Below are 15,952 nucleotides of genomic sequence, written 5' to 3' on the forward strand. Positions count from 1 at the left end.
AAGACCATGAGTTTTCTGTCAGCATGAGAATAAGTACACTCGTACTTTTTTTAATCACAATAATGTGACAAATGTATTAGTTACTACCTTTCTTTTGTAAAAAGAAAAATTAATGAAGATTTGTTTTATCATCTTAATCAATCTGCATAGACCACTCCACTACAATATGTAATACATACCGGTGACCAAGGACCTTCGATCCAAATTGGACAAGGCGCTAAATTACAGGGTTGCACATTGAGTGGAACAGGCAGAGGACATTGTAAATTGTCCGTATGATTGCCAACCATACAACGGAATGGTCTGCGACGTTCACCTGTTCCGCATGATACAGAGCACTACAATAAAATGATAAAATAATTAGCAGTAATCTAAAGTGAAATGTTTATGTTTTATTTATAAAGAATACGTTCAACTTACAGGTGTCCAATCCCCTACTTTCCACATCGGGCAATGCTGTATCCAACATGGCCGCTGAACTTCTTTCTCATTTTCATCACATTGTGAGTCATCAGTCGTTCTACCTGAATGGTCCATACATTTTGCACTTCTAGTTTCAACGCCATCGCCACACGTAACTGAACACTGTAAAGAAAACAAAATATTTAACATTTATAATTTTTCTAAGAACATGTAAATGATACTTTCGAGATACCCATTACATCATCTACGATTCCCAATATCACCCTAATCCTATTTGAATTAAGAGACATCCTATGTGTAGTTAAATTTTAGCTGTCATGTTTTTTTTTTAAATTTTTATTGAAATAAGTAGATAAATATATACGAGTATATATAAGTATATATGTAAATGATTAATTAATGACATAATTACTGTGCTCCAAGAGCCGTAATTCCATCTTGCTTTGTCACAAGGACCTCTACAGCGCTCAACTGTTGGAGGTCTGGCAAGTTCCTGGCAAGCAGTATTATCTACAGCCGTAATTTTGCCAGTTGATTTCTCTTCAAGTTCACACTGCAATAATACAGTGCGCTCCCCAATTCCACAAGGAGTCGAACATGCTGACTTACTAGTTACTGACCATCTGCTCAGAAATTACAAAAATAACGAATTATAGTACTACAAAATATTGTAATTAACGTACATTTATTTATTCCATTAAGATCCCTCATGAGTAAAATAATTAATTTTTTGTAAAAAAAAAAAAAAAGTAATTGCCTACTTTTTCAGGCGGGCTTAACGTCCAACTACCAAATTAGGTGTCGTGGACGGAGGCGACTAGCAAACATACTTTACTGTAAATTTCTTTTATTAACCTTTAAATAAAATCCAAGGCCTAAAGACCGGGAATCGAACCCAGTACCACAATGCATATTAGCTTTGCAGGTCTCGCCTCTTAACCGCTCGGCTACCGTGGCGCCTAATTAATTTTTTGTATTGAGCGCTATTAGTGCAAACATGAAAGTAAAAATCCCTTCTTTATATGGATATCCAACCGATTTTTCAAATCAACAATTAAATTTAAAATATTATTTTTTAATATCTTGGTAAATGAAATTTTCTATTATAATACCATTCAAGTTTAATGCTGCTCCTGGTAATAAAATTCATTTATCGTTTCAAATGGGAACTGCAAAAGTCCAACTAATGACGCTTAATTTACATATGTGAAAATTATGATTGAGATCTTTTCTAAATGATATTTTTACAAAAAAAATATATAAGTTCTTTAAGCCTAGAACAAATCATTCAAAAGCTAAGGCTTAACCATTTATTACTGGAGAAGTTATTTCAAATTAAGATATTGTACCTATTTTGTATTAATATCTTCTTTTTATCACTTAATAACGGCCAAATTAGTGAAGGAAATTAAGATTGTTCAGTTGCAACAGAACTGCTAACAGACTTACATAATCTTAAGTCATAATCATAATATTTTTTTTGAAAGAACAATTAATGTTCAGACTTTATGTGATAAAATAAATTCAAATTCATTGATAAATACATACTTTAGTATACAAGCCGTATTGCAATGCTTCTTTAGGATTTCGGGTTTTTCAAGATGTTCACACAATTCGGGCAAAACTTCAATATGATCCTCAATACGTACACATATCAAGTTTTTCTGTCTCTCGCCTAGTAGCAAATCAATACACACGTATTAAATATACTTCCAACCTTAAATGATGTTTACCAAAACGAAAATTTACAAACTAAGTTTAACAATCTGAATTTTACAAATTAAAATGATATGAATTTGATATCTTAAAACATCGTACACTTATTCTAAAATATATATTTAAAAAAAAAGGAATAGAACAAAAATAATTAGTCAGAAATGTAAACAAACAAAAAACCTGTAGTTTTCAAAACTAGCATTCTAAGTAATAAATCTGTGGTTCACGTCTATTCGGGGAAAAGTACGGCTCAAAAACATTTCATTATTATTTTCTGATGAACAAGTTTTACTTTTAATAATCACTATTTCAAGAGTAATGAAAATATTATTATAGAATTTGTTTCCATACCATTGCACATTTTACTACATCTGCTCCATGTTTTAGGGACTAGCCATTTATATCCCTGCTTCTGGACAGAATATTCGTATATTATATTTGGTGGAGACAGGTTACCAACTGAAAGTACCTGTCAATTAATTTTTATTTGTTACATCATTAAATTCTCTGCTGATAAAACAAAATGATAAAAATAACCCGACCAACCTGAACAATAAGATCTTTATCTAAGGGCCTTGTAGAATGAATTCTTTCAATTGCTTCACTTGATCCAGAATATCGTAATACTGTCCCACCATACATTAACCGTTTCTCAAACATGCTCACAACAAATTTACCATTTAGAATGTGTTCATTTTTTTCACTATCCATTAATGCTGAAATAAATAGTTTAAAATTATTATTCTCAGAAGGGTCTGTAAATTAGATAATCATTGCAAATTAAAACCAAAAGTGGTTGGGTACGATGGATGGATAATACTCTTAAATTTACCGTTTTCAGATTTTGATTCATCATCAAGAAGTTTATTCTTCAGTTTAGAGTAAACATTTGACTTCTGCAGACATGTATATAAGTTCTGTCGGTAAAACTCAATCTCTAATGGGTTTATTACAGTTGATGTGAATTAAAACAAGTTACATCAACTACATGACATGTTTCAGATAAATATATCTTCTCAACATACACACAATCAGATTGAGGAAGACCATTCCTACGTTTTGTTAATTTTTGTAAGTTACCTCAAACACTTCTTCAAGAAAAAACTAAATCTCGAAATGTACATTTACATCGAAAATGCTTCTACATTTTTGCAATAATTGTCTTCGTAAAAAAAAAAAAAAAATCACATTGCTTTGTATAAGTAAATGCATATTTAAAGAAATAAAATTTTAATGTAAGCTATGTTAAAATTAATTTAAATCACAGGTAATTTAACATAAATTAAAATCGTATATTTTGAAGTGAAGATATCCAACTTTGCAAAAGAAAATTAAATAATGAAAATTTCATACAAACCCAAGTAGTTATCATCTTTGCTAGAGTTAAATCCTATTTGTTGGATATCAATATTTGCTGATCCTGCAACAATTTTGACCACGGTACTGTAACCATATTTGGATATATTATAGTGTCGTACAATCCGCTGACATGTGGAGTTGTTACCGTCACATTGGCCACAATAATCTGTACAATATTATGAATTTGGTTATTTTTTTACTAAAATAATCAATAAGAAATGGAATATTAAAGGTATAAGATTAGGAGTTTAATTTTAAGATGATTGAAAAGATTTTAGCAATGAAATGGGTCGAATCGTTAAAACTGAAAAGGAGTGAATGAAATAAATAAGGTTGGGCGTAATTTAGGAAACTTTAAAAAATCATAAATCTTTAAAAACAAAACAAATCTAAAAAACACTGTATTAAGCCACTATTCGTTTTCAAATATTTTCTAAACCAAGATAAACATGTAACGTGATAAAAATATGCCAAGGGAGTTTAATTAAACATATTCAATGATGTAAGCATGGCCAAGAATCGTAACATAATGCATAATCACAGTGTCTACGGAACTAAAAAAAGGTGCATATAGCCACAGCAGTCGGCGTTTAATAATTTGTAAGAAATAAATAAATAATTAAAATGAAACCCAATATTAACGATTATTTTTGTGTATAAACTCACCTAGCTCTTTTTTTGAATGAAGCACATGGTCACAACCTGCTGGTTTGCATACTCCATTGACGCATATATCGAAAGTATCGGGTCCACAGACTGTTCCATCAGTTACTTTATCTCTTAGAGGATAGTAGCGTGATGATTCAGCTACTCGGCAGAACAACTTACAACGATTTTCAGGACTTACTGGAATAAATAAATAATTGATTAAATTATTTAATTAAAAAATAAATTAATATATTTAGTAGTAAAATAAATAAATATTTTAGCTGCCAACGATAGAAACAGAAAAGTCAAACTTGCAATTTTAGTAAGATACTGTTTAGTATATGAATTATATGAATTGAGGAAAGAAAAAAAAATTGAAGAGGCATATTATAGAACCCAATGTTTCAGCATTCCCAGAAGAGCCAAAAAAGTACATTACCCCCCAATATGTTATGAATAAAAGTGATTATTCTTTTCAAATGCATTAGGTACGCTTTTTTTAAACAAAATTATAATTGTTATTTTCAAGAAGGACAATACAAAGAAAATCGTAAATTGGTAATCCCAGTTAAATGTTTTTATCGGAAATCCATGTGCAGTATCTAAGGGTAAACACAGAATGTACCTACTACACAGTTGTTTAAAACAATTCTGATCTTACTCACAAATACCAAGCATTAAATGCTCCCAAGTTTAAAAAATAAACTAATTTTCTTACTCCCAGCCCAATAAGAGGATAATGCTATTAAACAATTTGAAGAACATCAGAGATACAACTTGAAGAAAATCAGAGATACACTTGAAGAATATCAGCGATACAGCAGTAAAATAAAATCAAGTAATGCTGATTTCATTAGACGGTCTTAACGTATAATTCTAATCTGTTATTTCCGGTGGATAAGATTCAACGGGATTTGACCAGAAAACCAACGCCACTGAGAATAGGAGGGCTTACTGTGACACAGTTGTTAAAAACTGGGTTGATAATATGGTAATGTAGTGTCTATTTTTAATTCAGGTTTTATGTTTAACTACCAATTTGAAGCAGTTGACTGTATTATTACCACGTTAAATAAAATAAACGTCTAAGACTAAGAATCAAACCCAGTATCGCAATAATCTTTTGCCTAATAACCTTTGACTGCTCTACAGCCTCGATACAGAACAGAAACTTTAACTGAATTATATTTATTGAAATACAGAAAAATAAACATACGTACTTCCACCATATTTTGGAACCCATGTGACATTCTCTGCGAGACCTTGTATATTAAAGTTGTTATTGTTGAATGAGGCACATTGCTGCTCTCTGAAATTTTTGAAAAGAAATTATAATTTATAACAGCTACCTTCGTTTTAGAAAAATAACAGACAGCCCAATTAATTTTAGATTCACACCTGATAAGAAAACAAATACGATTTTAATTTCTATAACATTTTCACTAATTTTTGATTATTAAATCAATTTAGATTTAATTAATATATATATAAAATTATAATTGAATAATTAACTAGAAACTTAAATTCTAACAAAGTAAAGAAAGATGTATTTTGATAGAAAATAATTAAAAGTAAACTCTAAATATGTTTGACTGCTTAAATTCTAATGTATTACCTGAAGTCAGGAGTGCCAGACGGACAATCTTCAGTATTACAAGATCTGTAACGAATCCTTATTCCCACACAATATTTACCACCATTAGAGGGTATTGGATTATTGCAGTGACGTATAGATTGTTTTATACCTCCACCACATGTACGAGAACACTCACTATGCCTAAAACAAAGAAGAAAATCTTCATTTATGTAATATATTTTTTACTAAGATCCCTTCGACCTCTTGGTAAATAACCGTTAAGTGATTTTTTTTTTTCTACTGCAATCGGAGAAAGTACTGCGTTAATGGAAATTTTTATTTTTTAGTTTTATGAGAAAATGTTTTAGAATTATACCAAATATATTGTACTCTCCAAAGCGGTACCGAAGTTTGCGCACCGAAACCTGTCAAATAAATTTTGTCATTTCTATCCGAATTGAAATCCTTCCTTGACATTATTATACAAAATCAAAATGGACCGGCCAGAGAAAAAGCGGAATGTTTTGAAAAGGCCTGGCGTTAAAAAAATGTAAGCAATAGAAAGGTCAACGCATTGCAGAATTAATCAATGACTTACAAATTATGGACATTTGATCTAGAAACACTGTGATCCGTTAAAAAACTTACAAAAAATGAAATAAAGTAAAAAAAATAGAAGGCTTTATTAACTGCGAAACCTCTAACCTCTGCTGACCTCCAAACCTCTCGGCTAACGTGGCACGGAGTAATTATTAAAATTCAATAAATTCTGAAAAAAAAAAACATTAAACCATCGAAGTTAAATAAGCTTTTATTTTTTTTTGTTCTTCCATTCACACAGTTGAGGCTGTTTTCCAAGGAATTCCGAAAAATCAGGGAATCTAATAACCAATAACAAATTATAATAAAAAGCCAACTCAACTTCCAGTTTTAATAATTTTCAGAGATTGGATTTGGAGGGAGCACGAAAAGTACTGGGTGATGTGTCCTGGGGTTAAACACAACAAGACTATGATGCCTTGGCTGAGTAAACAAAGAACCAAAGAGACCCTGTGCTTGGGTAGAAATCAGATTACCTATTCACGGGGCACGGTAGGTTCAGGAAGCATCTGTGCAAGGTGGGGCTTATCAGCTCGAAGCCGTTGTGCAGATTATGTCAGGAAAAGGAGGAAACGGCCTCTCACCTGTTGTTCGATTGCGTTGCAATCGAGCGTTTGCACTATGAAACCTTTGGAACGCTGAGGCCGAAGGAGATAGTAGCGCAAAAAGAACTAGTAGGGAAAGTCCTCAACCTCTTTAGGAGGCGAGGGTTCGCTTACTAGAACTAAGAAGGGGCTAGCACAATAGTCTTTTGTGGCTGGGGTGCCGTGGGGCGTAGGTCCCATCTAATCTAATATTCTATTCCTCATTTTAATCTTGCATTAAAGGTGAAATGATCAGCCTTCTCCAAAAAATGATTGACAATCTTAAATATATAAACCCAAGAACTGGAATGAAACACCCGACCAACTGGCCAGGAAAGGAACTGACAATCCATTCATTGGCCCGGAACCAGTCCTGGGAATCACCAAGGGTGTAGTTCGTGCGGCTCTCAGAGAATAGATCTGGAGAGAGCATGAAAAGAACTGGGCGATGTTTCCTGGAGTCCAACATTGGCAAGAGTATTATGATGCCCTGGCTGAGTATACAAAGTACCGAAGAGACTCTGGGCTTGGGTAGAAATCAGATTACTCTGATTACATGCCTATTCACGGGGCACAGTAGGTTCAGGAAGCACCAGTACAAGGTGGAACTCATTAGCTAGGAACCGTTGTGCAAATTGTGGTCTGAAGAGGAGGAAACGGCTTCTCACTTGTGGTTTAAACCTTTGGATCTTTGAGACCAAAGGAGATAGTAGCGCAGAAAGAACTAATAGGGAAAGTCCTCAACCTTTTTAGAAGGGAAGGTTTTGTCTACTACATTCAAAAAAGGGGGAGGCACAATAAGCCTCTTTTGGCTGCGGTGCCGTGGAGCATAGGTCCCGTCCCGCTTTTCTATTCTAAATTTATAAAACAAGCCTGTTATGTAAATAAAGAAGCCTAGCAAAAAATCTCGACGAATTTGGGGATTCTACACATTGTTGAAGAGCAATACAATCCCAACCATATAAATTATGAGGATTCAACGGACCCACTAGCCACCTCTACTTTCTTCCCTAATGAAGGCCTAATTCTTATCCAATATTTCCCAAAATTATAAATATACGTAATTTAATATATAAATGTAGCTTTCATTGAAAGTACTGCGTTAAGTAAATTCAATGATTCGAATATCCTTAGCACTATCCATCTGCTATAACACAATCAGCCTTTCAAAAAATGGTTATTATTTGAGGCATTTTTAAAAAATGTTTTACACAATAACAATTAAAACAATTTAAGGATAAACAAAAATAAAAAACAAACTTTTGCCATGGTCCCCAACCTCCGTCTTCAGGTTTTGGAATTCCTCTACCTCTTGGTTCGCATTTTCCGCGTTGACACCATTTAGAATCACCGTCACAAGGAGTACCATCTGCCCAGGGCATATGTTGCGTTTTGCAGGCACTGTTTTTAGAGCACCATAGTCTTCTACAAACCGGCTAAATTAACAAAAGAAGTAATTTTTAGTTAGTACTGTCACTTAAGAGGTAAGTTTTATTTAAATTAATCAAGTAGAGGATCATTCAGTCTAATTTTCTTAAATAAATACACACTCTTAACCATTACGCACTTCTTAGGCTATTAATCAAATAAAAAATCTATAAATAGCAGAGAAACACAAGATTAAAGACACACCTTATTGACAAAATAAGTGCATACATTGTTGTATTAGTCACAATTCAAAAGCAGAATATTGCTGGAGAAATAATGTGAGAAACTTTACCCAGAATATAATGAACGATTGTGCCCTACATATTATTGAGCAGTTTGTTGTACAACTTCACCGAATTGATTATTTTCTTTTTTTTTTAATTTTTATTTTTAATAGCTTCAACTATTTTTTTTAAAATTTATAATTTCGTTGCCCCAGTGTTGGATTAAAATGTTGATAAATTTTGTCTAAAATGATTCGATTAAAGGGGCTCTTGGGAGAGTCGATGGTCATTTTTTATACATCTAGAAGGAAGTTTATTAATTATCCATGTTAATTAATTTATTAACTATTTTAAACTTTTATTTTATTTTAATACTTTCATGTTAACTTTGATGGTTACAGAATTAAACATCCCTGAAATATACGTTACTAGTAAATTTGCCTTTATATTCCTATATTAAATTTTAGTAATGTAATAATTTGTATATAGTGTATAAAATAAAACTCAATAATTATTTTAAACTTATAATTATTCAGCTCTAGTAAGTCAGAATTTTATTTTAACTAAAGAAAAGTTACTAAGGGAAGTTAATATTTCTTATTTCACACCTGATATTTTACTGTAATAACGCACTAAAACATTGTTTTGTTGTAATTCAATTTCAAAAGCAATTAATCACTTATGAGTATGGAGTATATATAATCTGCAATTAGATAAAAGAAATCCAGAAAATGATAATACCTACTATTTTGATACTTTCAGCCGCCGGATTCGCAATAATAACTGCAATAATTAAGCTTACAGGAATAAAACTTGGATTTTCACCATACAGCTACATCATTTCTTTTACGGCAGGATTATTAATAAATCTATGTGCAATGCTAATAGCTGCAAGATGGCAGGTAGAAGTTATTATTGAAAGTAAAGTGAGAGCAGTATTACACACTGTAATGGAAACATTTTGCATGCCGATAATATTTTTTTACATAGGTTACACTGCTAGTATGAACGTTTTTAAGTATAGCAAACTACAAATAATTAACCTAGGAATCTCAGCTAACTTAATTCATTCATTTATGCTCACTACCCTACTAGTTAATACAAATCTGAACCAAGAATTTCGGGCCTCCTGTTTATTATTTATGTGTACTTTAGGGATGTCCTACACCACCAGCCACTCTGTACAACTGCTTAAAAACTGCACTGTTTACACCAAAAGCATTGAACAACTTTTAGAAGGTGAAGCATTTGTATCAACAGTACTGTCGATTTTTTTGTTGCATTTTTCAAATGTAGAAGATGTTCATACCCCAGTATCTATTTATGACATAATCACTAAAGGAGTATTATTTGCTAAAGCATGTTTTGTCGGAGTGATTGTAGGAATAATACTAAGTCCAATGATAACAAAGAATGATGGTATTGTATTAATTGGTTTTATTCTTGGTTCTATATTTTGTGCTATTTTTATCTCTATGATTCTTCTAGGACATTTAATTGAAGTTACACCACTATTGGTTGGAATCACATTAAAGTATGTTAAGCAATCTTCAGGGAAGAAAAGTGAAATTTTTATAGACAATTTCTATGCTTGGCAATTTTATATTCTGGAATACACAGTATTTGTAGTTTCAGGCGTTATATCTGCATTTAGAGGTAGGCATGTTATTGAAGACCTACTAAGGGGTTTATTAATGTACTTTTATGCCATCCTGCTAAGAGCGATAATTTGGTTTAGCTGGTATTTTTTGGGAGACTTTATTTTTGGTGTTAATTTATCTAAAAAAATCGCTTGGATAGGTACTTTTGCCGCTTATAAGACCTCAACACCTTTACTACTAGTATACGATAACTTAATTAAAATAGAAAATACTGAATCTAAAGGTGGAATTGGGAGTATCGTTTCGTTTTTTATTTGTTTTCACTGCTTATTCAGTTCTCTTTTTATCCCGTGCTTATGTAAATATTTTGGCTTAACTGACTTCTCAAAAAAAAGGCTGAGAAGAATAAATTATTTATTAAAACGAATCCTCAACCAAAGACGGAAAACAATAGAGAGTCAGCAAAAAAACATAATATCTGCTAACGCAAATTTGGAAAGTATTGATTATTTAACAAAAATTTATAAACCCAAAAAAAGGATCACTACCGTTGATGGTTATTTAAAAAGCAAGGGCGTTTGTACACCACGTCTTGCTAGTAATATTTCTACTGATACTGAAAAATCAGAAGAATCATCGGAACCTATAGAAGAAAATGATGATAGACCAATACAAAAGCAATCTAGTCAAGATTTAGTGGCAAAAGAACATGAGATCAATGCATACATAAAAAATTCTATCAGAAAGAGAATTTACGAGTTGCAAATCAATTCTTCCGGTAGACAGTTTTCTGAAGAAATAATATCAAAAAAAACACACTTATTTTTGACCAAGAAATTGGATACACCTTCGCTCGATAAATCTTGGAGAAGAAAAAAAATACATTCTACTTTATCGTTCGCTTTTTTAACCAAGATGCAAGATTTTACAAACCATTTCAAAAGTATGTCATTAAGGAAACCTGCCAATTTCATTCGTGCCGATTTCTTCAATGTTATATCATCACCTAGCTACAAACTATTCTTGACAACAATAATAGTTATTGATTCGCTTTTACAATTTATTCTAGTTTGCATTTATTATTCACAAGAAAACTATGACTACAATGGCACATTGTTCACTTATGCGACCAAAGAGGGACCTGTTCTTTCTTCTAACATCAACTCAAGCTCAACAATCCTTCAGAGAAAAAACATAACACAAAAAAATATATATGCTAATTATTTACAAGCAACAGATCATTTCTGTTATGGGTTATTTCTTGGTGAATTTGTTTTTCAAATACTTGGCTGGGGATTTGTACAATATTTCCAACAAAAAACATGGTTTGTTGAATTTTCCATATCTATCATTGTTAGGTCAATAGAGCAAGTAATGTTTTATTTAGAAATTAACAATGAAGATGTACTGCAAGTCGACGAGATAATTATGCTCCTCAAATCAATGTTCATTCTTAGACTAGTTGTTGTTGAACAGTACTTTAATAAAACAATTTTTTCTCACATTAAACATATTGTTGAATATTTGAAAAACAGACTGTTGATGAACAGATTGGAAAGGGAATATGGAATGGCCATTAGCCATGGTGATATTTTACAGCATTATCAAAATATTTTCAGATCAACAGAAACAGGTAGGCTGTTAAAAAAGCAATGGCTGAATATACGAAAAACTAATAAAATTAATATGGCTTTGCTAGCAGAAATAAATAATGAAGTAGCTGTGGCAATGAAATCGAAGAAAGTGGCAATTAATGTTTTAAAAGATAGTGAATATTACATACAAGAACTAAAACAAACCGGGCATGTGCTAGAATTTGAAACAGTCATTTTAAAAAAAAATTTGGAGGAAGTTAAGAAAAGAGTGAAAGAGACCATAAAAGTAGCTCCACCACGACCAAAAACTCTTTTACAACAAGTATATTGGCTAAGAGGAGATCAATCTTGCAGCAATTATTTGTTAAACCACGCCGAAATGGTGACATTCAAAGCTAAAGAGCGTATAATTGATTTTGATGAAGAATCGTCAAGTTTATTTATTATTGTATCGGGTGTATGCAGATATTTCTATAAACCTACAGTGAAATCACTTAATGAGTGGTTGCTGTTAGGGATGCTTCCAAATAGTGATTATTTTCTTCATCTTCGTTTCAAAGAAGTGCAACAAGATATCATTGAACCGGGCAATCTAATCGGCGAATTTGGACTCCTAACTGGACGCCCTTACAATGTGAGAATTATTTGTGAAAATAATGTGAATTCGATTAAAATTCCCTATCAACACCTCATTAAATTATTTCATAAATGTCACTTCGGCAATATTAGGCTGGCAAAGTTATGGAAAACTATAGGAATAAGATTTTGTAGTAAACATTTTCTACCTCATTTTGAAACGTTGTCCAGGGAATGTCTAATACCTCAACTACATAAAAGTTTGGTGCCTTTATTAGAACATATAAAATTAGTAAATCTAACTGATGATATATCAGAGGTAGTACTCATAGAAGGAACTGCAAGAGATTCACTTTCTAGACGTCATTTAACTGCACCATTGCATATAAAACCACAAGGTCAGAAATTAATCGTCAACTACAAAAATATACCAAAAGATATTCCGACACGTTTAATGTTTATACCTAAACCAGGAGTAAATATACTTGATGTTGTTAAATCCAATGATGTTTTTAAAAATTATATCAAGTATTCTAGATTTGTGCCAAAACCTTTTGGAGAAGAGATGTGCTTAAAAGCAAGAAACAAAATTAAAATGATAAGGCAATTTTTGAAGAAGCACCAGAATTATATGTTATTAGATTTTATGCTTCAAATCAATGACCCCCAAATTAGGATTCCATGTTGTATTAGTTCTGAAAAACAGAAATGTATTAAAATTAAAAGAAAGAAGCTAACCCGGTCTCATCGTTTAAAAAAATAATTTGCTAATGTTTACTTTAACATTATTACAACTTATTTATTAGACTTGATCACATTACCAAACCTAAATCTGAAATTTCAATGGGTTGCGAATTACATTATAAACTGAAGAAATTATATTACAAACTATATTAAGTAGTTCATCAAAAAATGCCGGATATGGAAACAAAAATTGAAATGAACCCTGTGCAGAACAAAAGTTCATTTATAATACAACGCCCCACATTAATTGTATTACAAAGAAAACATACTTGCTTTAGGTATAAATATATATTTGTATTTCATTCTTCAACAAATTTTACTGATTTATTATTGTTATTTTATTCTTTATCTTTTATTTTAAGCAATTTTTTTTTTTTTTTTTTATCGCATCGACTGCTATCTTTAGCTTAAAGATCTTAAAGCCTTAAAGCAATTAGTCTTACTTTCCCTTCATGCTATTATAAAAAGATGGACTATCATGTTAACTTTTGGAAATTGAGTTTTCATATTGTTTTTTGAGAAAAACTTCAATGGAGAACCAGTCTGAAATATGAATAAGTTGCTTGTTGAAATATTCTCTTTAAATCAAATCTACCATTGTACCAAGATATAAAAATACGATATTCATTGATTTTGCATAAGGGCAAGAATTTACTGACTATTTTCAAAGAAAACGAAATCCGCAGTATCACTAACAGTAAGCTAGTGATAAACCTTCCGATTTCTTTCTGTTCTTAATATAAAATATAATTTGATCCCTATTGAACAAGTTAAATAATACAAATTTAAATAATTTAAAAGGCCAGGTTTTGAATAAATAAGATTAATCTCTAACAAATAGGCGTAATCCTAATCAATTTTTCAATCCTACCTGTAAATTGCACAATAATCCTAACCCGTTTATGGGAGTGTAATAGCCACTTACACTGCGGGTATCCCCGCTTACAACCTTACTAACAATTAATACTCAACCCTCTCTTTGGTGGAAAGGGATGCTTATACACCGATAAGTGGTTATCTCTAACTACCTGCTACATATACCTCATGAATTAGAAAACTTGGGTGGATACCTGGGTTCTAGGGACGTACATCCTTCCCTAACTTTTTAATTAGGGCGCCACCTTAGAAATATCGAGAAAAGGCGTTGAAGGATAAGGCACATTAAACTAAAGAGTTGTACTCTTAGCACCCCTAGCCTCCTATTCCTTCCCTGAAGAGCCTAGATCCATTCATTTGGAGGAAAAATCCATAAAACACCTGAGCAATGTTTGACGAGTGGCTGTGAGTTGCACCTAGGAATAGTTATCATTAATTGCCAACTTTTCGCTCTACTTAGGGCTTCCCTGGCGAGACTATACCTGTCAAGTTTTGGAAGTCTTTATCAGAGTATCTAGAGAAGGAGAGGTGAGTCGGCACTAAGGAATGATTAACTACCAGTTCGCACCACTCTTCTTACTTCTTCAGTTTCCAACAAAACATGAGTGGTTCCACTTTTAAGAGTTGCAGTCAATTAAGAGACAATGAACGACTACTCTCAAGTAGGAGACAGAAAAGGGCCATTTCGTCGGAATGCACAATCTCTTATTATTACAAACAAACATTCATGTATATGAAGAATTTACGTTTTGTTTCAAGTGGGCATTTTGCCCGACTTATAACACTCCACTCCTGCATATATCTAAATTACTTTTTAAGACGATTGTTATTCCATTATTTTTTTCAAGCACCTTTCTTTAAATGCACATTTATAAACAGAAAAATTGGACAGATTATTGATTATATTTTTAATAAATAATCTTTAAGATTATCTTATGACTAAATGTATGTTTAATACCATTCTTACCATATAAGGGCATGTTGTGAATGTCGGACCATACAGCATTTGACATTGTTTGTCTGAACTGAAGTGTTCTCCAGGTAGTACTTTTGAGTCGTCCCTCTCTTGCATTAAGTCTTTTGTAGGGTGATCTTTCAAGCAGGAACCGAACCCTGCACTAAACAATAGGACTTTTTTACTAGAGTTAAAGATGTCAACTATTAAAGTAATTAAAAAAGTCAGAAATATTTTACTGAATAATAAAATGATCTTTGTAGAGAAAGCATATTAGAAGAATTTAATGCTGGCGCTTCACACAACATTCACTAGAATATTTACCATGAACTCAGATAATGTTATTCGTGCAATGATAATGACTATTGTTTCCTGGCATAGTTAAGCTATTTTCCATCTTGCTGTTCAATTAAGATTAATCTGTTTGGGTTCTTCCATCTGATATATCATTGTCAGCACAGAGGGTCGGACGTTCACTAACGTCTGAGGGTCAGCTTTTGCCAAGTGGCTAAACAGTGAACATACTATTCCTATTTTAGAGAAGTGTTTTTGGCGCTTAATAGAAGCGCTGCCTGGACGCAGCTCTTTAGCCTATCTCAGTTCCTAAGAACTAAATTAGCTACTGGGAATAACAAAAAAAAAAAGCAGTTCACTTCAGCAAAGTACACTGAAAGTATAATTTCCATGGAGAATAAAATGGAGTCTGTCGTATACGCTCGGTGTCCTCAGATAAGAGCTACAAATCTATCGTGCCGTTCACAATCACACAAATATATTCTACAAATATATTAAAAAGCGGAATGACCGCTGACAACACTAACTCTAAATATTCTGTGAGAAGTTGGCGACTACAATTGGACCATTGCCACAGATTTGTAAATTGATCAAGTGCGCTGGACATAATAAAATGCCCCTTATCTTTCTTCAAGTGCTGGCTACATTTGAAATCACCATCATGTGGCATATTTAATCTGAAACAATAAAAAGTTCACTTAACAACAAGAAAGTTGAAAATAAATATATGTAAAAATCGAAGATTTTATTTTC

The 15,952-nt window shown here is 32.2% G+C and overlaps 2 protein-coding genes across 5 annotated transcripts in view; one reads left to right on the forward strand and one right to left on the reverse strand.

Moving 5' to 3' along the window:
* AdamTS-A (ADAM metallopeptidase with thrombospondin type 1 motif A) overlaps nucleotides 1-15,952 on the reverse strand; it is a 310,609-nt gene that overhangs the window by 20,267 nt on the left and 274,390 nt on the right. For 3 of the 4 annotated variants that reach the window (XM_074118276.1, XM_074118274.1, XM_074118277.1), the window contains 13 exons: nucleotides 15,727-15,876; nucleotides 14,918-15,068; nucleotides 8,167-8,342; nucleotides 5,762-5,923; nucleotides 5,367-5,455; nucleotides 4,165-4,344; nucleotides 3,497-3,664; nucleotides 2,686-2,855; nucleotides 2,491-2,608; nucleotides 1,972-2,098; nucleotides 836-1,046; nucleotides 421-585; nucleotides 180-338 (listed from right to left, as the gene is read on the reverse strand). In XM_074118276.1, the coding sequence (XP_073974377.1) occupies nucleotides 180-338; nucleotides 421-585; nucleotides 836-1,046; nucleotides 1,972-2,098; nucleotides 2,491-2,608; nucleotides 2,686-2,855; nucleotides 3,497-3,664; nucleotides 4,165-4,344; nucleotides 5,367-5,455; nucleotides 5,762-5,923; nucleotides 8,167-8,342; nucleotides 14,918-15,068; nucleotides 15,727-15,876 (2,026 nt within the window). The remainder of the gene's footprint in view (nucleotides 1-179; nucleotides 339-420; nucleotides 586-835; nucleotides 1,047-1,971; nucleotides 2,099-2,490; nucleotides 2,609-2,685; nucleotides 2,856-3,496; nucleotides 3,665-4,164; nucleotides 4,345-5,366; nucleotides 5,456-5,761; nucleotides 5,924-8,166; nucleotides 8,343-14,917; nucleotides 15,069-15,726; nucleotides 15,877-15,952) is intronic. The other variant, XM_074118275.1, reaches the window with a different exon arrangement.
* On the forward strand, nucleotides 8,511-13,389 carry LOC141449151 (uncharacterized). The gene has a single exon (XM_074118278.1). It carries the CDS (start codon nucleotides 9,290-9,292, stop codon nucleotides 13,091-13,093), a length of 3,804 nt encoding a protein of 1,267 aa, XP_073974379.1. The 5' UTR covers nucleotides 8,511-9,289; the 3' UTR covers nucleotides 13,094-13,389.

The sequence above is a fragment of the Rhodnius prolixus genome, unplaced genomic scaffold (genome assembly GCF_049639745.1).
Source record: "Rhodnius prolixus isolate KJV_2025 unplaced genomic scaffold, Rpr scaffold_2, whole genome shotgun sequence".
Lineage (NCBI taxonomy): Eukaryota > Metazoa > Arthropoda > Insecta > Hemiptera > Reduviidae > Rhodnius > Rhodnius prolixus.